General features: G+C 39.8%; 1 protein-coding gene across 1 annotated transcript in view; it reads left to right on the plus strand.

The window, feature by feature from the left end:
- Positions 1-25706, plus strand: part of PDE11A (phosphodiesterase 11A) — a 424511-nt gene that overhangs the window by 171714 nt on the left and 227091 nt on the right. The window contains exon 5 of the mRNA XM_052662664.1: positions 14305-14369. Coding sequence (XP_052518624.1) covers positions 14305-14369 — 65 coding nt within the window. The remainder of the gene's footprint in view (positions 1-14304; positions 14370-25706) is intronic.

Below are 25706 nucleotides of genomic sequence, written 5' to 3' on the forward strand. Positions count from 1 at the left end.
TCTCCATGAAATGAAATTCAAGATAGTGTGATCTCTCAGGGTAAAAAAGTGTTCAAAGAAGAGATACAAGGACTCAAGGAATAAAAGATAAACAGTAAACAGATAAGAAAACTGAGTTGGCAGAGCTTAGAAAGAGGAGAAAATATGTAACCGTACAGAAATGAACATTACATTAAAAACAGAAGAAAGAATTTCTAACATTTTCAGAGGCATGGAGGATAAAATTAGAAGTGAAATGGAAAATAATACAGTATAAAAAGATAAGATAGAATGATAAATATGGAGTAAAAAGGAAGTCCAAAATAAGGAAACTTGGTATCTCTGAAGACAACATGAGAAATGAGACAGGAGAAAAAAAAAGAAGAAAACTGTATGTGATTAGAACCAGACATGGAACAACAGACCTGTTCAAAATTGAAAAAGGAGTACATCAAGGCTGTATATTGTCACCCTGCTTATTTAACTAATATGCAGAGTACAGCATGAGAAATGCTGGGCTGGAAGAAGCACAAGCTGGAATCAAGATTGCTGGAAGAAATATCAATAACCTCAGATATGCAGATTATACCACCCTTATGGTAGACAGTGAAGAGGAACTAAAAAGCCTCTTGATGAAGGTGAAAGAGGAGAGTGAAAAAGCTGGCCTAAAACTCAACATTCAAAAAACTAAGATAATGGCATCCAGTTCCATCACTTCATGGCAAATAGATGGGAAAAAAATGGAAACAGTGACAGACTTTATTTTGAGGGGGTTCCAAAATCACTGCAGATGGTGACTGCAGCCGTGAAATTAAAAGACACTTCCTCCTTGGAAGAAAAGCTATGACAAATCTAGACAGCATATTAAAAAGCAGAGACCTTACTTTGCTGACAAAGATCTGTATAATCAAAGTGATGGTCTTTCTGGTAGTCATGTACAGATGTGAGAGTTGGACCATAAAGAAAACTGAGCACCGAAGAAGTGATGCTTTCGAACTATGGTACTGGAGGAGACTCAAGAATTCCTTGGATGGCAAGGAGATCAAACCTGCCAGTCCTAAAGGAAATCAACCCTGAATGCTCACTGAAAGGACTGATGCTGCCTCCGAAGCTCCAGTACTTTGGCCACCTGATATGAAGAACCGACTCATTGGAAAAGACCCTGATGCTGGTTAAGATCAAGAGCAGGAGGAGAAGAGGACGACAGAGAATGAGATGGTTGGATGGCATCACCAACTCAATGGATATGAGTTCAAGCAAACTCCAGGAGACAGTGAAGGATGGGGAAGCCTGGCATGCTGCAGTCCATGGGGTCACAAAGAGTCGGACATGACTGAGTGACTGACCAACAATAGTAAAAATAGGACATTTTACTGAAATGAAAGCAAACTTGAATATACAGACTTGGAAGAACACATCATTTCAGGAAAAGCTGATGCTCACTGCTTAGTATTGAAACACATCCAGGGCTTATGGACTTCAAAGATAATGAAAAATTTCTGTAGGCATCTAGACAACATCGAGTTACCTGTTGAAAGAAAGTTCATTCTGGTGTTAGTCTTCTTGGTAGCACTCTCCAGTGCAAGAACACTGTATAGGAACAGATATCAAGTCCTCAGGGAAAGAAAATATGACTCTTTAATTTAAAACCCAGCCAAATTCATATTCAATTATATAAGCCACAGATAGACATTTTAAATATGCAAAGGAGAGTGTGGGAAACTTAGTTCCCAGAAGCCCTTCCTGAAAAATATGACAGGTTGAAATCAAGCCAAGCAAGCGATGGAGAAGACATAAGCATAGTATTGAGTACTGAATACGTAGAGCTAAGGCTAAAAAGCTGTGGGTGTATATTATCCTTATAGAGGAACATTGTACTTGGAGAATAGACCCCTTTTACATTGAGTGGTATCTAGCCTGCTGTTTGTCTGGGGGGAGATGATACCTCATTGCTCAGATGTTCCAGGTAAACACAAACCTGAGAAATGAAAGTAGGACGTTACGGGCTTGGCGTACACAGCCAAGACTGCAGTCAGTGCTATTCCTCTTCCAACAGGTATCTTAGTTGCATGGACTATTTTAATTTTAATGTATCAAATTTATCAATCTTCCTTTTTGATTTGGGACTTACAGGTTTTGTTTCTTAAAATTCTTGACCTACCTCCATGCTATAATGCCATTCTCTTTAATCTATCTGATATTTACAGGCTTTTATGTCCATCTAGAATTTATTTTTGGGTATAGTGAAAAGCTGTGTAAGTATAACCAGTTATCTCAGAACCACCGCCCCTTCTGTATCATATCAGTTTCCATATATAACTGTGTGTGTTTCTGAGCTCACTATTTTGTCCCACTGCTCTATTTCTGCACCAGTGTCACACTTTCTCAGTTTCTATAATTTTATCACCCTCTTTGATATTTGATAGGACAAGTCCTCAGTGTTGTTCTTCATTAAAATTGGCTTGCCTATTCTTGACCTGTTGCTCTTTCATATAAATTTTAAGAGCAGCTTCTCCAGTTTCATGAACAACTGTAGATTTTGATTAAAATGGCTTTAATCTATAGATCAGTTTAAGAGATTTCTGCAAATAACAGAATCCACAAGGGAACATGGTTTGAACAATAAGAACATTTGTATCTTACATGATAAGAAGGTTCTGGGAATGGAGCAGCAGCAGATGATGTAATCAATGACCCAGACTCTGTCCATTTTCCTGTCTTAGTGGTTAGCCTTCCCTAGCTGGCTTCAGGGTCCAGGAACCTGGTACAGATCCTATAAATGTATTCCAGGAGAAGAAGGGAAACTTCTTTTTACATATTCTTCTTTTCCTCAAGGAGGAAAGTCATTTCCAAAAGAATGTTTTCTAGTTGACTTTTCCTCCAGACGCGTAATCAAGAACGAGATGTTCAAATCATTTATATTCTTAGTATTTTTTGTTATCCATCTATCATTCTCTGATAGAAGTATGTTCAAATCTTCAGTGTGACTGATTTATCACTGTTGTCTTATCCAGTTCTTTCGGTTGTTGATTCAGTTAGCTATATTAATACTAATTGTTTGTCTTTTCATTTGGGATTGGAGCTCAATTTAATGGGAGGGTGTTTTGTTTATACCATTGGTTTCTTTCATTCTCTCTTGTGCTCTTCCCTCCCTGTCTAATAGTTTGCACAGGTCCTTAGCCCCTAATCAAGAACCAGGTCCTTATTTATACTGGCGGCTTGGATCTCCTGCTGTGTGGTGATATTGCATTACGCCAGAAGCAGATGGTTCAGTCTCTGGGGGTGAAACTAGGCCACCTGTCTCAAGGAGGTACTTTTAGTTCCCAAAGCCCAGTAGTAGATGCCTGCCTGTTTCTGGACTTGGAGCACAGTAGGTCTGAATCTTCATGTTTGTGACCTTAGAGATATTTTTTCTCTCTCCTATTCTCCCCTTATCTTTTCTCTGCCTTTAAATTTCTATCTGTCTTTTTGACTTTCTGTATTTTATTAATCTTTGTTTTTGGAAGAGAGCAGAAGAATCACAGCATGAACTTATAGCAGCATCTCTACTGGCATTTCATACACTACTTTTTACAATCAGAAAAAGAGTATCATTTTAGGGAAAAAAGAATCTCCTCAGTTTCTGTCCTCTGAATATAACTTTTGCTCTTCTCTATTTTATTAGAATCATTTCTGGAAACAAAACAACCTTTTTTTTTTGACTGTGTGATTTGAATGCTCTTAAAGGCTGGTTATTGAGAGGAAGAGGGAGAAACAACATTTAAATCTAGTTTGTAGAAACTCTGATTTGTCAAGCTCTTAACTCAGTGTTAAGCCTGCATTTGTCCTCTTTAAACTGGGCAGTCAGGTATAAACTGACTGGTTTACTCAGTGGATGGCAAAAATAGGAACGAGGAATGCCTTATTAGCCCATCTCTCCTGCCAAAGTTAATATTTTACCCTCCTTTGCTTTTCTTTAGTGTTTTAGTCAATCAACCTTAAGTGACTTTGTCAATGGCATTTTCCACTAGACTGAAAAAATGAGAAGATTGTTCCATAGCTAGCTGCTGTCAACATTAGGAACTACCTAGTCCTATGAGCTGAATATTCCCTGCTTAATGTTATTCCATTCCATGAACCTGTCTAAGCAATTCCTATCACTTTCCTTGGTTCTTTTCTTTTCAAGCCCATATACTTACTATTATCTCTATTTCTTGGTGTGCTTAGTCGAGGAAAGCAAGAATGTAGACGTTTTAATCTTCTGTCCTGAGGCACTGTCTCAGCACTGGTGTTTCCGTGTGTTCTCGTTTCATGGATTATCCCAATGGCTGGCAGCTATTTCGTGTTCAGAACACCATGAAGTACTTTATAGCTGAGCTTATCAGTATGAGGCTGGCTTATTTTCTAAACCATGAAGCACAAGCTCCACTTGTTTTCTAATGTGTTCCTTAACTTCTTGCTTCTTATGTGAATACACATACAATTAAGCCATTGAATTAGGTGATCTTCCTGAATCCAGCACTTGAGAGGAAGAGATGAAAGTAGTAATGGTCATTTGATAGTTCTGAAACAGCCTCAGAATGGATGGTAAAAATTGCTTCAGGCTTTCCTTTCTGTTTCACTTTCTTTTCCATTTCCCCATCTTGCTTTCTTTAACTTTCCTTCTCCCTATAAGGAAACCAACTTAAAGCTTATTTGATTTTTGTTCCCAGTTCTTTTTCTAGAGTGCAAAATGAAAGGCATCTAAAAGAATTCTGGTTATTACCCCAACAATCATTGTTTTATATATATGTACATATATACAAATGTATATACTCACTTCAGTTCAGTTCAGTTCAGTCGCTCAGTCGTGTCCGACTCTTTGCAACCCCATGAATCACAGCACGCCAGGCCTCCCTGTCCATCACCAACTCCCAGAGTTCACTCAGACGCACGTCCATTGAGTCAGTGATGCCATCCAGCCATCTCATCCTCGGTCGTCCCCTTCTCTTCCTGCCCCCAATCCCTCCCAGCATCAAAGTCTTTTCCAATGAGTCAACTCTTCACATGAGGTGGCCAAAGTCCTGGAGTTTCAGCTTTAGCATCATTCCTTCCAAAGAAATCCCAGGGCTGATCTCCTTCAGAATGGACTGGTTGGATCTCCTTTCAGTCCAAGGGACTCTCAAGAGTCTTCTCCAACACCACAGTTCAAAAGCATCAGTTCTGTGGCACTCAGCCTTCTTCACAGTCCAACTCTCACATCCATACATGACCAATGGAAAAACCATAGCCTTGACTAGACGGACCTTAGTCGGCAAAGTAATGTCTTTGCTTTTGAATATGCTATCTAGATTGGTCATAACTTTTCTTCCAAGGAATAAGCGTCTTTTAATTTCATGGCTGCAATCACCATCTGCAGTGATTTTGGAGCCCCCTAAAATAAAGTCTGACACTGTTTCCACTGTTTCCCCATCTGTTTCCCATGAAGTGATGGGACCGGATGCCATGATCTTCATTTTCTGAATGTTGAGCTTTAAGCCAACGTTTTCACTCTCCTCTTTCACTTTCATCAAGAGGCTTTTTAGTTCCTCTTCACTTTCTGCCATAAGGGTGGTGTCATCGGCATATCTGGTGTTATTGATATTTCTCCCAGCAATCTTGTTTCCAGCTTGTTAGATCAGTTGTATTTTCTTTTTGGTAGCAGGAATATCTATTTGAGCCTAGCATTTTTTAAAAGTTGTTTTTAAATTAAAAAAAGAAAGAAAGAAAACAGAGAAACCAGGCCAACTAGTGCTTGATAAATATGCAAATCAAAAAGACTTCTGTCCATGGAGCTTTTCCAAAGAACAGTCAGAGATGCTTGGGGATATTTTGTTTATTTCCCTATGGCATGTGTCATGCCTTCCCCTCGGGGGTGTAATGCCTAGGGCTGATCAACAGCCAGAGGAACTTGGAACTGTTTGTTCAATTTCATTGACCTATAAGCCACTTCTGATGTTTCTCTTGTAAGATTCCCTTTTTACTTAGTGTATGTGTGCATTTATATATTTATTTAATCTGCATTCATTTAGTGCATCTATAATAAAAATCAAAATTGGAATTAGAGAATAGATTTTTAAAATTTAGAAACCAAGAACCATTCGAATTGTCCAAGACAAGAATAAAACATGTACTTTATTCTCATTTGTTTGTGCTTTCATCTATTTTTTATTGGTCATAACCTCCGTGGTGACACTACATATCCCATTAGATTGTATCAAAAATTTTAGCTGTTTTTTCTGTTTCAGTTTTTTAACCCAGGTGTCTGACTATAAATAATTTTCAACTTGGGCACATTATATTTTTAACAAATTCCTCTTAAAAATATAAGTTGTTTGAGCCATGGCTGCCTAGAGTTTTGCTTTCAAACAAAGATATTTTTGAAAGTAAAAGGGGCTACTTTTAATAATTGTCCCATGACAACAAGTTCAATTAGAGTGGGATGGTCCCATGACAACTGGGACATATGCGTGTCCTCAGTTATATGCCCCAACACTCATCCTGGTGCCTAAAATTTCTATCATTACAGTATTGTTTCAAATGAAAAGATTTTGATTTCAGGAATCTTCTTTCTGAACTATAGATAAATTACATGGGAACACAGATACATTAATCTATCATTAGCCATTAACAGCTTGGCAGAAAATAACTAGCTAACTTGTTTCAGAGATCACTCTGGACCAGAAATAAGCATTTTTTTTTTTCTGTAAAGAGCCAGCTGGTAAATATTATCGACTTTGTGGCCCATGGAGTCTCTGCTCAACCCTACTGTCATAGCAAAAAGCAGCCATAGGTAATATTTAAACTAATGAGTGGGCTCCGTTAAAATAAAACTCTATTTTTAAAAACAGATAGGGACCAGATTTGGCTTACAGTGTTTTTTTGCCTACTGTGGCTCTGGAGGAATGGGAAGCAAGCAGATAAGTTTATAGCTATATAAAACTGTATATATACAGAACTATAAAACGTCTTTGCCATTTATCTTGCTGTCCTCAAGGCCAAGGCCCATGTGTATGTTGCCTTAAGGGCTCAATATTCTGGTAACTTTGAGATTATAAGCTTAATCTCAGATTGCCCTAAATTCAGAAAATTTGTGAGGGCATTCCACTGGCAATCTTGTGTTCTCGAATATGTGATTTAGACTAAGATTTCTGTGGCAATCCTAAGATGTACCCCAGAATGTTTTGAAGCCCTTCGTGGACTGATGGTTTGGAGCCTGACTAACTTTGTGCACCTGATGGAGTCAAGGATGGCGTTTTGCCACGTCCTTGATCAAATGTGGCTGACAGTCAACAGTGGGTTTGTCTTCAAAGCGTCATTGCTCTGCTTATATTTTATTGCTCTCTGGATGGAACTCAAGACTTCTCTTTTATTCTTCTCTTTTATTCTTGCATTGTTTGCTATCAGCTAATTGTTGTATTTCTCTTACCCACTATTTCAGATTCCCATCTATACCTCTGAAAAATATACTCTTTACACAAATTACTGGGGGTTCCCAGTTGGCTCAGTGGTAAAGAATCTGCCTGCCAATGCACAAGAGACTCAGGTTCAATCCCTGGGGTCAGAAGATCCTCTGGAGTAGGAAGTGGAAACCAGCTCCAATATTCTTGCCTGTAAAATTCCATAGACAGAGGAGCCTGGCGGGCTACAGTCCATGGGGTGGCAAAGAGTTGGTGGACTGAGCATGCACACACACACAATGGTCCATAATAGCTTTGTTCAGCTGTAGTTAATTTTACATAAGCAAATTTATGTTATATCGTGTGTAAAAGTATTTTTATATACTTCCTACATTTTCCAAGTATGTAAGTACTTCATCTCCTTTTTGCTTATAGTTTTACTCAATTAATTGCTAAAAGCATTTAAGGCAACCTTCAGCAAAAATACAAAAATTCATAGTGAACAAATATTTTCTGAGTGCTTACTGTATGCCAAACACATACCAGAATGAAAGGCAAACTTTCAAATCAAAAGGAAGAAAGAGAAAGCAGATGTAAGTAAAACGAAACCAAGTCAACAAACTGCAAACCAAATTGTATTGTGCTGCAAGAGATGATATAACTTTGAACCTAGGGATTTTTTTCTGAGCTTCTCAAAAGCCAAAGTAAACAGTAAAAATGAATAGATTTTATAATTCCTTTGGCTAAGTAAAAGGAACACATCAAGAAGTTTTCCTCTGCTGTTTTTCAGAATTAGGTTTCAGAGTGTCTGATCCCGAGTCACCATTGTGAGTTCTGAAAACATTTGCTTTCTCTATCATACAGTCTAATTTTCACTCTTAAGTTTAATTTTTTTTCCTCTTTAAAATATTAATTCTTGGGAATTCCCTGGCTGTCCAGTGGTCAGAGCTGCATGCTGTCATTGCTGAGGGTCATGGTTCCATCCCTGATTAGGAAACTAAGATCCCGTAAGCCATATGGCACAGCCAGATGTTTTTAAGAAATTAGTTATTTTAAGTTTAGAGTCCTTATTTTATATCTCTCTATCTTTGGTATGATACACATTGGACAATCAATATTTAGCCAAAGATGCATCAAAATTAGTATTATCCTCATTTTTCTTCTAAAGACAAGATAACCTAAAATTATAAAAGATGTGACGTTAGGGAACATAATCTATAATACTGCCCTCACTTCTGATACCAATTACAAGCTTAGGAATTCTCAAGACCATGTTCAAACTCCATAATTTACTAGAAGGGCTCACAGAATTCACTGGAAGCTGTTACACATATGGTCATGGTTTATTATGAGGAAAAAAATACAAATTGAAGTCAACCAAGGGAGAGACGCATAGGCAGAGCCCAGAAAAGTCCAAAAATGGTGCTTCCATTTGTCATCTCTCCATGGAGTCATGGAGAACATTAACTTCCCAGAGGTGATGTGAGACAACATGTGTGAAATATTGCCAGCCAGGGAAGGTCACTCGGGCCTTGGCATCCAGAGTCTTAGCTGGGGCTTGGTCACTAAAACCTATTTGGCCACCCAAATGGCTGCCCTCTGTCTCCATGCCCTCTGGAGGTCAACTGATATCATGTGACCCAAAGCCTCCACCCTCAATCACATTGTTGATGTGGCTCAAAGCCACTATGCTAAGTTACGTTGTTATTGTCTGGCTGGCCCAGGGCACCCAAGTAAGCAAAGACACTTTTATCAAGGCTGCACATTCCAAAGGCTTAGAGGTTACCTCCCAGGAGACAAGAGCAAAGATCAGACCTTTCTTTGGGTAAGCTTACTTCTTTCCTACACACAAGGTCAACACCATGGTTAATGAATCCAATATCTGATATTGACCAGGACACCATGGGCTGGTTTATTGGCTGTTTGTGACCTGCCAGGCTCCTCTGTCCATGGGATTCTCCAGGCAAGAATACTGGGGTGGGTTGCCATGCCCTCCTCTGGGGGATTTTCCTCATCCAGGGATCAAACCCACATCTATTACTTCTCCTGCACTGGCAGGCAGGTTCTTTACCACCTGTATCTTCCAGGGCTTCCCTGGTGGTTTAGGTGGTAAAGAATCTGCCTGTATTGCAGGAGACCAGAGTTCAATTCCTAGATCAGGAAGATCCCCTGGAAGAGGGAATGGTTATACACTCTCCAGAATTCTTGCCTGGAGAATCCCATGGATAGAGGAGCCTGGCGAACTATAGTCCATGGGGTTGCAAAGAGTCAGACATAACTAACACTTTCACTGTCTTCCAGGACAATAAAATTTTAAATTATGGGCTTATCTTTTCTTCTGCACAGAAGCCATTCCCATTTCTACTTGAATAAAATTCATTTGCATTGCTACAGGACACAAATCATTTTCATAATGTCAAGATATTCTTTCTTGCCCCAGCGACTTCCTGAGTGACAGCATTCACCCTCCTTGTTTTGATCTTCAGTTATTGCCCGGTTATTACTGGGTACCCATCCTCAGCATATGTGTTCAAACCACAAGCCTCATGATGACTTCCCTGTGTTTACTCCTTATCTCCTTTCCATGTAGACCAGTCACATTCAGATTACAAGGGGCAAGCTTCCTGAGTGCTACAAGTTACCCTCCATATGACCCTCAATAAGAGCCCTTACAGGGGTCCTTGGTCTGCTCTCTTCCTTTTGTGACCTGTAGTGACCAAGCTTTGAGCTTCGGGTGGCTTTCTGAGGTTTTTTGGGCATGCTGTGCCCTCCTGTCCAGGACCTGTATGATAAATCATTTAGTTTCACATGCCTTTCTGAGTGTAATTTCTGTAGCCATGTTTAGGGTGAGCCTCAAACACCCCACAAAGGGGACTAACCCCTCCCCCCATTTACAATCCAGTTGATATCAGTTTTTCAGAAATTAACCTCTATCCTTTCAGAATTGTATTCTAATCAGTAGTAAAAATTAAGCCAAGTTAAGTTCAGGTATGACCTAAATCAAATCTGTTATGATTATACGGTGAAAGTAACAAATAGATTCAAGAGATTAGATCTGATAGAGTGCCTGAAGAACTGTGGATGGAGATTTGTGACCCTGTACGGGAGGCCAAACCATCCCAAAGAAAGAGAAATGTGAGAAGGCATAGTGATTGTCTGAGGATGCTTTGCAAATAGCTGAGGAAAGAAGAGAAGTGAAAGGCAAGGGAGAAAGAGAAAGATATACCCAACTGAATGCAGAATTGCCGAGAGAGCAAGGAGAGAGAAGAAAGGCTTCTTAAGTGAACAGTGATTCTTGCCACTTTTACCTAATCTCTTCTGCTTCTGTTAAGTCATTACTCTTTCTGTCCTTTATTGTGCCCATCCTTGCACAATCCTTGTATCATCCTTGGTATTTCCAACCTTCTTGAGGAGATTTCTAGTCTTTCCTATTCTGTTATTTTCCTCTATTTCTTTGTATTGTTCACTTAAGAAGGCTTTCTTATCTCTCCTTGCTCTCTCTGCAATTCTGCATTCAGTTGGGTATATCTTTCTCTTTCTCCCTTGCCTTTCACTTCTCTTCCTTCCTCAGCTATTTGTAAAGCCTCCTCAGATAACCACTTTGCCTTCTTACATTTCTTTTTCTTTGGGATTGTTTTGGTCACTGGCTCCTGTACAGTGTCACAAACCTCCATTCATAGTTCTTCAAACACTCTGCCTACCAGATCTAATCCCTTGAATCTGTTCATCACCTCCACTATATAATCATAAGGGACTTGATTTAGGTTATATCTGAATGGCCTAGTGGTTTTCCCTACTTTCTTCAATTTAAGCCTGAATTTTGTAATAAGGAGTTGATGATCAAAACTGCAGTCAGCTCCTGGTCTTGTTTTTGCTGACTGTATAGAGCTTCTCCATTTTCATCTGCAATGAATATAATTAATCTGATTTAGGTGTTGATCATTTGGTGACATCCATGTGTAGAGTCATCCCATGTATTGTTGGAAAAAGCTGTTTCCTATGACCACTGTGCTCTCTTGGCAAATCTCTGTTAGGCTTTGCTCTGCTTCATTTTGTGCTCCAAGGCCAAATTTGCCTGTTTAATCCAGATATCTCTTGGCTTCCTACTTTTGCATCCTAATCCCCTATGATAAAAAGGACATCTTTCATTTTGGTGTTAGTTCTAGAAAGTGTTGTAGGTCTTCATAAAACCGATCAGCTTCAACTTCTTCAGCGTTAGTGGTTGGGGCATATACTTGGATTCCTGTGACGTTGAATGGCCTGCCTTGGAAACAAACCGAGACCATACTGTCATTTTTGAGATTACACCCAAGTTCTACATTTTGTACTCTTGTTGACTATGAGGGCTACTCTGTTTCTGCTAAGAGATTCTTGCCCACAGTAGTAGATTTAATAGTTATCTGAATTAAATTTGCCCATTCCCGTCCATTTTAGTTCACTGTTTCCTAAGATGTCAATGTTCACTCTTGCCATCTCCTGCTTGACCACAGACGATCTACCTTGATTCGTGGACCTAACATTCCAGGTTCCTATGCAGTATTGTTCTTTACAGCACTGGGCTGTACTTTCACCACAAGATATATTCACAACTGAGCGTTGCTTCCGCTTTAGCCCCACCGCTTCATTCTTTCTAGAACTGTTAGTAGTTGCCTTCTACTCTTCCCTGGAGCTTTTGCTGGGTAATAAATAAGCCCCAAATTATTTACGCCTATGGATCCTGTGCATTTGGAGAGGGAATAGCCAGGATGGTTTCCCTCTTTCGAGGATATCTGGGACCACACTTAGAAAAATTTAGAGATCACGGGTAACTTAATGGCTGGGAACTAGAATCATCTGAAGGTTTGTTTGCTTATATGTATAGCACCTGGGCTGGAAGGGCTTAAAAACTGGAGCTGCTGACCAGAGCATCTACCTGTGACTGCTCTGGATGGTGGCCTCTCTTTTAGCATAGTGTCCTGAGGGTAGCTGGCCTTCTTACAAGGTGTCTCAGGACTCCAGGCACAAGTATTCCATTCAGATGACACAGAGCTGCAGTGCCTTTTATGACAACCTCAGAAAGCACATTTAATATCTCTTCTATATATTCTATTTGTTGCAGGGGTCTGAAGCCCGCCTAGATTCAAGGGGAGGAAACATAGACCCTACCACTTGGTAGGAGGGTGGCAGGGTCACATTGTAGAGAAGAATGTGGAATAGCAGAGATTGCTGTGACCATCTTTGGAAAATACAATTTGTCACAGTGAGTGATTTTGCAGAGGCTTATTTCACATTAGAATATGAAATGAACTATGTCCTATAGTTGTGAAGGGTATTTCCTTTTCGCTGAGCTACTGTCACTGCCCTGCATTTAGCTAGTCACACGCAATTTTCTTTGTGATGGGCTTTTCTTTCATCTTTTTCCTAATGTTACATTTTCTTAGTTTGGGTTCATTACCTCACTGATAAAGCTGTTTTAATATTTAATCTATTCCCAGTTCCAAAATCATTTTCTCAAGTGCCCATCAATTCCTTATAAGTGGTTAATTTAAATGGCCTTTGAAGCATGACTGCATCTGGCTAAGGCAAATCTAAATGTCAACCTTGGAAGCATCCAGTGACATTCAGATGACTCCTTTCAGTACAGGGGCTCTTTTTCTGTCACGTGGTCTACCTTGTCAAAAGAGGGCCAGAAATCGTGCATTTCCCACTCCATATTTTTAGTGTTGTTGAAAAACAATGGCACCCTAGAGGCATACTGCTGCTGCTGCTGCTAAGTCGCTTCAGTCGTGTCCAACTCTGTGCAGCCCCATAAACGGCAGCCCACCAGGCTCCCCCGTCCCTGGGATTCTCCAGGCAAGAACACTGGAGTGGGTTGCCATTTCCTTCTCCAACGCATGAAAGTGAAAAGCGAAAGTGAAGTTGCTCAGTCGTGTCTGACTCTTCGAGACCCCATGGACTGCAGCCCACCAGGCTCCTCCATCCATGGGATTTTCCAGGCAAGAGTACTGGAGTGGGCTGCCATCGCCTTCTCCACTAGAGGCATACAAACCTGCTTTAATCCCAGTTGCCTCATTTAGTTGTGTGAGACAGTGCAAGTTTCTCAAAAATTGTGGGTTAGTTTCCTCATCTATATACTGAAGGTAAAAATCCCCATTTTATAGAGTGGTAACAGGGAAATTCAATAATCAAAGAATCTTCTGATGTAGGGCCTAGTTTATAGGAAGGACTTAATAATGGCTAATGATGAGTTTGTAACAGGGAACTTAAGTAATCAAAGAACTTTCTGATGTAGGGCCCGGTTTATAGGAAAAACTCAGTAGTAGGTAAAGATAAGAAACACCGCCTCTGCATTTTCTGTGCTCATAAATTCCCTGTCAGTGTAATAGGTCTTAATCAGGCTCTTGCACCAATCATGCCGGTTTCACTAGACAGAGGAGGGAGGAAGTATGCACACTAAGGATGATCTTTGAAGAAAGTGTCTTTTTTAAAGTTACCTTTTGCAGGTGGCAAAATAAAATTCACCTGAGAACAAGCAGGGAAGGCAACTTTAGGAGCCTGGAGTTGATGGAGGGCAACCTTTCGAAGGATATTATGTCCAGATTCTCCATGGATGGTGAACTGGGTTGCTAAAAGGGCAGGAAAAAAATTATTTCAAACAAGATGTCCCTTTGCCTGACCACCACAGGATTTTTACACCTTATTGTAATTATATTAATATATGCACATTTAGAAATATATTTAGACTTCAGAAATGTGTGCCATATAAGAAATAAGTTACAAAATGTAGGATAGGATTTTCTCTTGTCCCTCAGGATTTCTCCACTTAAAATCTGTCTTTAATCTCCAATTATTGTAATAGTCATTATAGAGATGAAAAATGTTTATTGGATTATTTTAAACTGTGAGAAAGCTTTAATTGACTGACATTTATTGTCTTTCTGTGCGGCAGGTGGTGAAGTTTACCAAATCCTTTGAATTGATGTCCCCAAAGTGCAGTGCTGATGCTGAGAACAGGTAGGCTCATGAGTTTTAGTTTTGTCTTTAATCCTCATCTTCGATCCTTGGTGTTGACAGCACTGCCTAATTTCTGAGGACAGGAGTTGTTCTTTCTTCAGATCATCAGGTGAAGCCAAATATCACCACTTTTCTGTATTTCAGAGTTTAAATAAAAACTACACGTAAAAATAGATGGGGAAACAGTGGAAACAGTGGCTGATTTTGTTTTTCTGGGCTCCAAAATCATTGCAGGTGGTGATTGCAGCCATGAAATTAAAAGACGCTTACTCCTTGAAAGGAAAGTTATGACTAACCTAGACAGCATATTAAAAAGCAGAGACATTACTTTGTCAACAAAGGTCCGTCTAGTCAAGGCTATGGTTTTTCCAGTGGTCATGTATGGATGTGAGAGTTGGACTGTGAGGAAAGCTGAGTGCAGAAGAATTGATGCTTTTGAACTGTGGTGTTGGAGAAGACTCCTGAGAGTCCCTTGGACTGCAAGGAGATCCAACCAGTCCATCCTAAAGGAGATCAGTCCTGGGTGTTCATTTGAAGGACTGATGTTGAAGCTGAAACTCCAATACTTTGGCCACCTGATGCGAAGAGCTGACTCATTTGAAAAGACCTTGATACTGGGAAAGACTGAGGGCAGGAGGAGAAGGGGACGACAGAAGATGAGATGGTTGGATGGCATCACCAACTTGATAGACATGGGTTTGGGTGAACTCCAGGAGTTGGTGATGGAAAGAGAGGCCTGGTGTGCTGCGATTAATGGGGTTGCAAAGAGTCAGACACGACTGAGCGGCTGAACTGAATTGAACACATAAAAAATACATGTATATATATATATATATCTAAAACTACTAATGAATAAAGTAGATTTTAGATATTCCCTAACTGCACAGATAACTTTTTTTTTTGCCTTATTTAGACCCTTTGTTTATCTTTCTCCTTTTTTTTTGCTTGTGTTTGACCTTAAAGCCCCAGGGAAAAGAGTAAGAGCTTCCAGTAATTCATGTTTTGTCCCGGTTGGTATCTGAGGCTCTAGCAAGGTAAAAGTAAGGGTTGGGGACAATCAGTGAGCTTTCTGTTAGCTTTGCATTACCCTCAATAATATTTAGCTGCTACAAAAAATATTGATTCTTTTTATTTTGGTCAGCTCTAGAAGTGCTAAAAAGAAAAAAAAAATAGTGAAATTGACCAAAATGCAAAAATATGGAGAAAGACAAATAAAGCATGATAATGATAATGATGACAATACCAGTGATGGTAATATTAGCTAGATAAGCTATTTCCATTTATTCAGGGCTGAGTGTGCCAGGTACTATTCTAAATACTTTATAAACGTCAAATCCTGCCAAACAACATGATGAAGCAGGCATCATTCCTCATGCATGACAGAGGAGAAAACCAAGGTTCAGTGCGTTTACATGACTTGTTCAAGGTCTTGCAGCCAGTAAACGGTAGTTATACCTCAGAACAAGAGCATCTAAGACCCTCTCAACCTCTGAATTTTGATCCCACTTCCACACATGGTCTATATAGAGTGAATGTCTGCTGGATTAATGTTGCCCAAATCTGGCTGGATCAACGAGAATCAAACCTGGAGAACTGAATAAAAACTAAAATATCAAGACCCACATGAACAATTTTGATTCGATATGCTGAAAGTGAATCCCTAAAGATCCATCTACATATTCAAAAGGTTCCCTAGGTAATACCTGTTTCAAGATGTAATTATTATGGGTATTTGATTTTATATAACTATTATTGCCTTTAATTCAGAAAATAGAACTCAGTACATTAAAATGAGCACTTCAGCTGCTTCACTTTTATCAAATGTATGAAATTTAATAAAAGAGTCCATTTATAATTCCGTTTATATTCTTTTTTTCCTATTTTTGGCCACATCTCAAGGCATGCAGGATCTTAGTTTCCTGACCTACAAGGGATGAAACCCGTGCCCCATCGGTGGAAGCATGGTGTCTTAACTATTGGACTGCCAGAGAAATGTCTATAGAGCATTTTTGAAAAAGCAGAATTATAAGAGCAGAAAGCAGATCAGTAGTTGCCAGGGTATGGAGGTGGAGAGAAGGGTTTACTACGAGGGGGTACAGGGAAATTTGGGGTTGTGAAGGAACCATTCTATGTCTTACTTGTGGTGTCAGTTGTATAGCTGCATTTGCAAAAACTTGCAGTACTATGCACTTAAAAAGCATAAATTTTACTGTTTATAAATTATACCTTAAAATGGGAAGCAAAAGACCTTCTGGAAGAGGTTTTTTGTTTTCAGGAAAATACATGTTCACATCCATATTTAATGTCAGCTTATCTATACCTAAAAAAGATTTAGACATAAAGTTACTAGTGGTGTATTCATTTTCCTAAAAATTTCATGCAAAGTAGCATGAAACATTGGGTTGGCCAAAATGTTTGGATTTTTCTGTAACATTTTACAGAAATGTAAATGTTCTACTCATACTTACTCCTTTGGCTAAGTACCAATTCATACAGGTTCTCTCTCTCATATGTGAAGGGAAAGATTTCCTTTGAAATTCTAATACTTTAATATTGTTCTTTAAAAAAAAATACTAAATATGCCCTCATGGTCACTACAGAGTTAAGTATTTCATTTTTTTTACTGCTGAGAGTACTTCTATGTACAAAATAAAATGACCCAAGGCCTGTACTGCCCTCGGCAAACTTCTGATAATAAAAAAAGAAAGAAAGAAAGGTCAGATTTTCTTTTAAAGAGACATTTGAAAAGTGCCTTTGAACTTTGGCATTATGAGATAGTATTCTCCATCATTCTATTTGTGGCCTTTATGTAGAATATCCATTCATCTCAGAAGACCTTTCCTGCATTGTCCAGTAATTGTCCTCTGGTGGATGTGGGATCCTTTGGTCATTTATTGAAAGTTAAAGGAATAAGGACAAGTGGCTCTAGCATTTACTTTGCCAGTGGCCATGGAAAAGCCATTGAAACAGGCTATGAGTCCACAGATCACAGCTTGCTCTCAATGTGTTGTAAATCTTTTCTTTAACCTTTTATCACTTAACATCTTCACTATAGATAACGTTCATTAGATACCTTAGTCCTCTGGACATCATTCAGAGTTATGATAGGATAGCTCTTGAAGGTAATGTCTAGGGCTTCATTCAGCAATGTTTCAGCACACTATTTTAATTCTGATAAATTAATTTAGTTTAAATTAATTTTATTCTCCTATTTAAAGCTTGCTGATTTTTATAGACAGTCCTTGAAGACTTTTTTAAAAACCAGTTCTGTTGCTGACTCATCATTTCTGCCTACTGTCTTATGTGGATAACTCTTTGGTTTTGACCAGTCTCCTCTTGGTCTTCATGTAATTAATACCAAGCAGTTTGAGAGCTGGAAATGATTGATCCATCTCTCTCCATGTGTATCTCTTTTGAGACATTCTTGATGACTCTTCTAACTTTGTCATGGTGGGCTTTTTCCAGTGATAGGGAGTTCTAGTTGTCAGAAAGCCTTTTTATATTGAATCAGATTTCTGTGACTTCAACCTATTTGTCCTTTGGAGATAGTTATCCCTTCATTTGGTAATAAGGAGTTAATGATCTGAGACACAGTCAGCTCCTGGTCTTGTTTTTGTTGACTGTATAGAGCTTCTCCATCTTTGGCTGCAAAGAATATAATCAATCTGATTTTGGTGTTGACCTTCTGGTGATGTCCATGTGTAGAGTCTTCTCTTGTGTTGTTGGAAGAGGGTATTTGCTATGACCAGTGCATTTTCTTTGCAAAACTCTATTAGTCTTTGCCCTGCTTCATTCCGCAGTCCAAGGCCAAATTTGCCTGTTACTCCAGGTGTTTCCTGACTTCCTACTTTTGCATTCCAGTCCCCTATAATGAAAAGGACATCTTTTTTGGGTGTTAGTTCTAAATGGTCTTGTAGGTCTTCATAAAACGGTTCAACTTCAGTTTCTTCAGTGTTACTGGTTGGGGCATAGACTTGGATAACTGTGATAGTGAATGGTTTTCCTTGGAGATGAACAGAGATCATTCTGTTGTTTTTGAGATTGCACCCAAGTACTGCACTTTGGACTCTATTGTTGACCATGATGGCTACTCCATTTCTTCTAAGGGATTCCTGCCCGCAGTAGTAGATATAATGGTCATCTCAGTTCGCTGATTCCTAGAATGTCGACGTTCACCCTTGCCATCTCTTGTTTGACCACTTCCAATTTGCCTTGATTCATGGACCTGACATTCCAGGTTCCTATGCAATATTGCTCTTTACAGCATCGGACCTTACTTCTATCACCAGTCACATCCACAACTGGGTATTGTTTTTGCTTTAGCTCCATCCTTTCATTCTTTCTGGAGTTATTTCTCCACTGATCTCCAGTAGCATATTGGGCACCTAATGACCTGGGGAGTTCCTCTTTTGGTATCCTATCATTTTGCCTTTTCATACTGTTCATGCGGTTCTCAAGGCAAAAATACTGAAGTGGTTTGCCATTCCCTTCTCCAGTGGACCACATTCTACCAAATTCAGACTCAAATTGAAGAAAGTAGGGAAAACCACTAGACCATTCAGGTATGACCTAAATCAAATCCCTTATGATTATACAGTGGAAGTGAGAAATAGATTTAAAGGCCTAGATCTGATAGTTAGAGTGCCTGATGAACTATGGAATGAGGTTCGTGACATTGTACAGGAGACAGGGATCAAGACCATCCCCATGGAAAAGAAATGCAAAAAAGCAAAATGACTGTCTGGGGAGGCCTTACAAATAGCTGTGAAAAGAAGAGAGGCGAAAAGCAAAGGAGAAAAGGAAAGATACAAGCATCTGAATGCAGAGTTCCAAAGAATAGCAAGAAGAGATAAGAAAGCCTTCTTCAGTGATCAATGCAAAGAAAGAGGAAAAGAACAGAATGGGAAAGACTAAAGATCTCTTCAAGAAAATTAGAGATACCAAGGGAACATTTCATGCAAAGATGGGCTCGATAAAGGACAGAAATGGTAGGGACCTAACAGAAGCAGAAGATATTAAGAAGAGGTGGTAAGAATACAGAGAAGAACTGTACAAAAAAGATCTTCATGACCCAGATAATCATGATGATGTGATCACTAATATAGAGCCAGACATCTTGGAATGTGAAGTCAAGTGGGCCTTAGAAAGCATCACTACGAACAAAGCTAGTGGAGGTGATGGAATTCCAGTTGAGCTGTTTCAAATCCTGAAAGATGATGCTGTGAAAGTGCTGCACTCAATATGGCAGCAAATTTGGAAAACTCAGCAGTGGCCACAGGACTGGAAAAGGTCAGTTTTCATTCCAATCCCAAAGAAAGGCAATGCCAAAGACTGCTCAAACTACTGCACAATCTCACATGCTAGTAAAGTAATGCTCAAAATTCTCCAAGCCAGACTTCAGCAATACGTGAACCATGAACTCCCTGATGTTCAAGCTGGTTTTAGAAAAGGCAGAGGAACCAGAGATCAAATTGCCAACATCTGCTGGATCATGGAAAAAGCAAGAGAGTTCCAGAAAAACATCTATTTCTGCTTTATTGACTATGCCAAAGCCTTTGACTGTGTGGATCACAATAAACTGTGGAAAATTCTTCAAGAGATGGGAAAACCAGACCACCTGACCTGCCTCATGAGAAATCTATATGCAGGTCAGGAAGCAACAGTTAAAATTGGACATGGAACAACAGACTGGTTCCAAATAGGAAAAGGAGTACGTCAAGGCTGTATATTGTCAACCTGCTTATTTAACTTATATGCAGAGTACATCATGAGAAACGCTGGACTGGGAGAAACGCTGGACTGGAAGGAACGCAAGCTGGAATCAAGATTGCCAGGAGAAATATCAATAACCTCAGATATGCAGATGACACCACCCTTATGGCAGAAAGGGAAGAGGAGCTAAAAAGCCTCTTGATGAAAGTGAAAGAGGAGAGTGAAAAAGTTGGCTTAAAGCTCAACATTCAGAAAACGAAGATCATGGCATCCGGTCCCATCACTTCATGGGAAATAGATGGGGAAACAGTAGAAACAGTGTCAGACTTTATATTTTTGGGCTCCAAAATCACTGCAGATGGTGACTGCAGCCATGAAATTAAAAGACGCTTACTCCTTGGAAGAAAAGTTATGACCAACCTAGATAGCATATTCAAAAGCAGGGATATTACTTTGCCGACTAAGGTCCGTCTAGTCAAGGCTATGGTTTTTCCTGTGGTCATGTATGGATGTGAGAGTTGGACTGTGAAGAAGGCTGAGCGCCGAAGAATTGATGCTTTTGAACTGTGGTGTTAGAGAAGACTCTTAAGAGTTCCTTGGACTGCAAGGAGATCCAACCAGTCCATCCTGAAGGAGATCAACCCTGGGATCTCTTTGGAAGGAATGATGCTAAAGCTGAAGCTCCAGGACTTTGGCCACCTCATGTGAAGAGTTGACTCATTGGAAAAGACTCTGATGCTGGGAGGGATTGGGGGCAGGAGGAGAAGGGGACGACAGAGGATGAGATGGCTGGATGGCATCACGGACTCAATGGATGTGAGTCTGAGTGAACTCTGGGAGTTGGTGATGGACAGGGAGGCCTGGTGTGCTGCGATTCATGGGGTCGCAAAGAGTCAGACACGACTGAGCGACTGAACTGAACTGAACTAAATCCCTTCATTAATTTTATCATTTCATTCAACAGCCATATGGTGAGTATTCTCCAATAGGTAATGGGGCTACTGAGAATTTATTTTAAAGTCAGCAGTCTCTGCCCTCAATGGATGTCAAAGCCAATAAAGGGGGTAGGAGTAGGTTAAGCATGTAATATAACCATAACCAGATTTCACCCGCCCTCTCGAACATGGCTATAAGTAAAGTCACAGTAACAGTGATAATTTATACTTGACTGCTTGGTCATTTCTCCCTTGTAGAATAAGAACCCAAGCCCTTTGCAAAAGCCACTCATGAAGTAGCTCTGGGAATCCCCAAGGTTTTTAAAAATTTTCGTTGCTCACTCATCATTTCTTGAAGTGTCCCTAAGTCCTCTTCTTCTAAGCATGACAGAGTGGAACCTGTTGGCATGGACTTCCTGGCCCACTCCAGATTCCCATGGACCTCACTGGACCCCTCACCAGTGCTATACCACAGCTCCCCAGCATGTCTCACATGCACTGGTGGCCTTTCCAGATCCAGACAAGGCTGGGTAATCAGTGTACGAGTAGGAAGAAGGGTCACTTTCCCTGCCATATGTTACAGTTTGCTCTCTGACCCTCAATCAGTCTTGCGTGTACTATATATATATATATATATATTTTTTTTTTTTTTAACCAATATTTTGGTTCTTAAAGCTTTTATCTGCTGCGCTTCTTTCTCTATAGGACTTGGACCAAGTCCATGGGATCAGGCTTAGGGCCGAGTCCCCAAACTGAGGGCCAGCCACTAAGTTCTTTTGATTTCCCCACCTTTCTTCCATCTCTGCCACCAGGCTCAGAGGCTCAAGACCTCTTCCTCCCAGGAAGGCCCTTTCCTTCCATGCACATCAATTTGTACAGATAAATGCCCCCCTCATGTAGAGGTGTGTCCCAGATTAAGCTCATATGTCCTGCTATCAAGTAAATCATGATGGTAAAGCAATTCAATATTTTCTGCAAAAATTATGTGTATGTATAACTGGGGCTTGCCTGGTAGCTCAGACAGTGAAGAATCTTCCTGCAGTGCTGGAGACCTGGCTTCAGTCCCTGGGTTGGGAAGATCTCCTGGAGAAGGGAAAGGCTACCCACTCTAGTATTCCTGCTTGGGAAATCCCATGAGCAGGGTGACAGATGAGTGTAGATAAATGTCATCTGAGTGAGTGACAGATGAGCCTGGCGGGCTACAGACCATGGGGTCACAAAGAGTCAGACACAACTGAATGACTAACACTTTGACTTTTTTCATATGTATAACTGATTTACTTTGTTGTACAGCAGAAACTAACACAACATTCTAAAGCAACTATACTCCAATAAAAATTAATTTATTGTTCTAGTTGACATTTTAATATAGAGGAAGGGACACCCATCTCATCTGGGGAAAACTGGAAGGTGATCTTCAGGAAGAGCTTTCAGACATGGTGGAACTTTACTTAGGCCCTGTAAGATGATGGGAAGTTGGTGACACCACAACCTCCCAGGGAAAGGAAACATTGTAAACAGAAGCAGAGAAGTGGGAGAGAAAACATGGCATGTTTCAGGATCTTTAATTAGGTGATGGAGAAAATGTGGTGTGTTTCAGGATCTTTAATGCTGTGATCTGTTGTCACGAGGGTCATTGTAATCGATGGTGATGGCCCTTTGCTCCTCCTGAGGGTATCCAGCGCCCCAGAATGCCATCTGATGGGGATTTGGGAACTACCCAGTCCTTCTCAGCTGCTCAGACCCTCTTAATTGTCCTGGAGCCTGACTACATGCCTGCTTACTCATGGGAGAGTAAGCAGGTAGTGAGTGACATGTTAAGATCTGTCTTGAAAAATCCTCTGGGCAACAGTATGGAAGGCCAGAGAATGGCAAGCTAAAGCTGCCAAGGATTAAATCTAGTGCCTTACCCACTTGGCAGTGGTTCAGTCCTGAAAGACTGCACAGATCCACTCTACTTACCTTTCCCAGGTCAGCAACTGCTGTTTTTAGACTATCTTCGTATTTCATGGTCCCAGACTCTTCGCCACTTTTTTTACTTTCCTATGGATATGCCCCAGCTTGCTTGAGTCCTTCTTATTCTGGTATTTAAGAGTGGAACTCAGTTTTCTGGTTTTTTCAGAATCATAACAAATTAGAAAGGACATGTGCCTCTCTTTTACAGAATATAATATTGTTGATGCATTTATTATTCCAACCTTCTGTGTTTATGAATACTAACTTTCAATACTGACTTTACAAAAAAATTAAGATCTTTTCTGATCTATTTGACCCTCCCCCTCCTCAGATCTCACTTTAGGGCCTCTCCTGTGAAGCCTGACTTAATAATATTTAGTGAATTGGCCGAATAAACTTCCTTGAATCTCTTACTCAAGCTTTAATGAACCTCTTTCTGTGCTCAATGGAAATAGGTAGTCTGAATTATCATATGTACCTGAAAGTAGGAATGAACAGTCATGAACATCCTAAGAATTAGAAATTTTTATTTAGTATAAAATATATTTGGCCAGATTTTACTGATGTGTCACTTAAGTATAAATATGGACACTTTGGAAATTGCACTTTCTCAGCACTGCTACTTGAAGAATTTTTTTTAAAAAGTTAAATGTCTGTAATTTCTAGAGGTTAACAGCTGACTAAAAGGATATTTTCACTTAATCATTTAATAGAATATAGTGGAAATAATTATTATTTAAAGCCCAAGTTTTGTAACGACTTCAGCATTTGGGGAGTAAGGCAGTTGAAGGGAAAAAAATTTACTTCAATGGGAAGCAATCTTTTTTAAAGAAAATTTAATCTTCTTGCTATATTTTTCATTTAGTACAACTGGAAGGGGAAGAGGAAAATAAAACTAGAAATCTCAGAGCAGTTAAAAGGCAAGGCTTTCTGTTTAATGAGCCTGCCAGCATGCAGGTCAGCCTGGAGGGTGGAAAGCTAAAGCGTTCTTTGAAAAGACAAAGGTGTATGTACGGTAGGCAGAGTAATGCCCCCCTCAAAGATATCCAGATCTGAATATGTGGAATCTGTGAATGTTACTTGGCAAAAGGGACTTTGCAGATGTGATTAAGAATCTTGAGATGGGGGGATTATCCTGAATTATCTGGATGGGTCCAGTGTAATCAAAGTGCAGCATTTCAGCATGAGGCCATGCATAACATCAGATGGTTAAAACTTGCCACCATGTTTAATTTTAAATAACAAAGTCAAACTAAAGGTGGTAGACAGAATTTGGGCCCCCATGACCTTCACGCGCTCTGTCATATTCATGAATATGTTACATTATATAGCCAAAGAGACTGTGCAGATGTAACTAAGGTGGTTAATCAATTGATGCTAAAATAGGGAGATTATTCTGGGATTAGCTAGGTGGATACAGTGTAATCACAAACTCTTAAATACAGAGCTTTCTCCCAGTTGAGGATTAAAAAGGAAGTTAGATAGGTGGAAATCAGAGAAATTTGAAGTATGAGCAGAATTCAACACATATTGCTGGCTTAAATATACACAGGACCACATGTCAAGGAGATCAGGACCGCCACGCTACAGCTACAGCAAATTGAACTCTTCCCACAACCTGAATGAGCTTGATTCTTCCCCAGAATCTCCCGAAGGGAATGAAGTTCTGTCAGCACCATGATTTTGGTCTCGTGAGATCCTAAGCAGTAAATCCAGCTGACAAACGCCATAAGTTTCTGATCTCCAAGAATTGTGTGATAACAAAAGAGTGTTGTTTTAAGCTGCTAATTCTGTAATAGTTTGTTATGCAGAAATAGGAAATGAATGCAGTGTTAGTGTATGAGTTTGAACCCCATATCATGTAAGAATAAGATTGAACTCGATGTTGCTGTGTGTGTGTATGTGTGTGCACATCTTTTCTGCCCCGTGGAACACATGGCCAGGAGCCCTGCATGAACTTCCAATTATGTTAGGTCTTGACACAGTTTTCAAACATATATCTGTACAGTCTAATAAAAGAATTGCTGGTGGCGTGGCTGGACAGCAGCAAACCCTTACAATTTCTGTCAACACGCCAAGTAAAGGATACTTGAGGAAGGAAGGTGAGTCTGGTCGTTGTCTAAAAACCTGCCAATGAGCCCTCTTACCAAGTTCAGTAGAATGGCAGCATTGAAACTTGCAGGGGGGGGTTGGCAGCTCGGAAGAGCGTCCTAAAGGTGATAGTGGAGCACTCTTCTAAAAAAAGGCTGCATCCTGGTGACTCAAAGCTCATATCTGTGAACATCGAAGACTCTGTATTGAAAAGTGGTTCAGAAGAGTGACACTGAATTTGAAGCAATTTTAGAAATGTCTTGGTCAATTTCTTTGCTCGTAAGTTTTCCTTCTATATATAATCAACTTACATAGTTAAAATTTTCCTTCAAGAGTGCATATGATAAAATTTATGTCTAATCTAAACGATCTCTAAAATAAGATGAAAATATTAATATTTTAAGTAAAAAGAATACATTGACTCATTGCAGCATTTTTTTGTCTTCTTTCAGTGGTTCAAAAATAACAGTGCATTTTACAATTGATTTATTGCAGATTCAATGAAATAGTATGGCCCCTTCACATGTTTTTCTTGTGGCTTTTCTATCCCTTATCTACATCTACCCCCTGAGGGTACAACTCAACTTTAAGAAGTATCTTGGAGACTTTTAGGGTTTATTTCATTTCTCAGATTGGATAGCCC

This window comes from Budorcas taxicolor, chromosome 2 (assembly GCF_023091745.1).
Source record: "Budorcas taxicolor isolate Tak-1 chromosome 2, Takin1.1, whole genome shotgun sequence".
NCBI classification, from domain to species: domain Eukaryota; kingdom Metazoa; phylum Chordata; class Mammalia; order Artiodactyla; family Bovidae; genus Budorcas; species Budorcas taxicolor.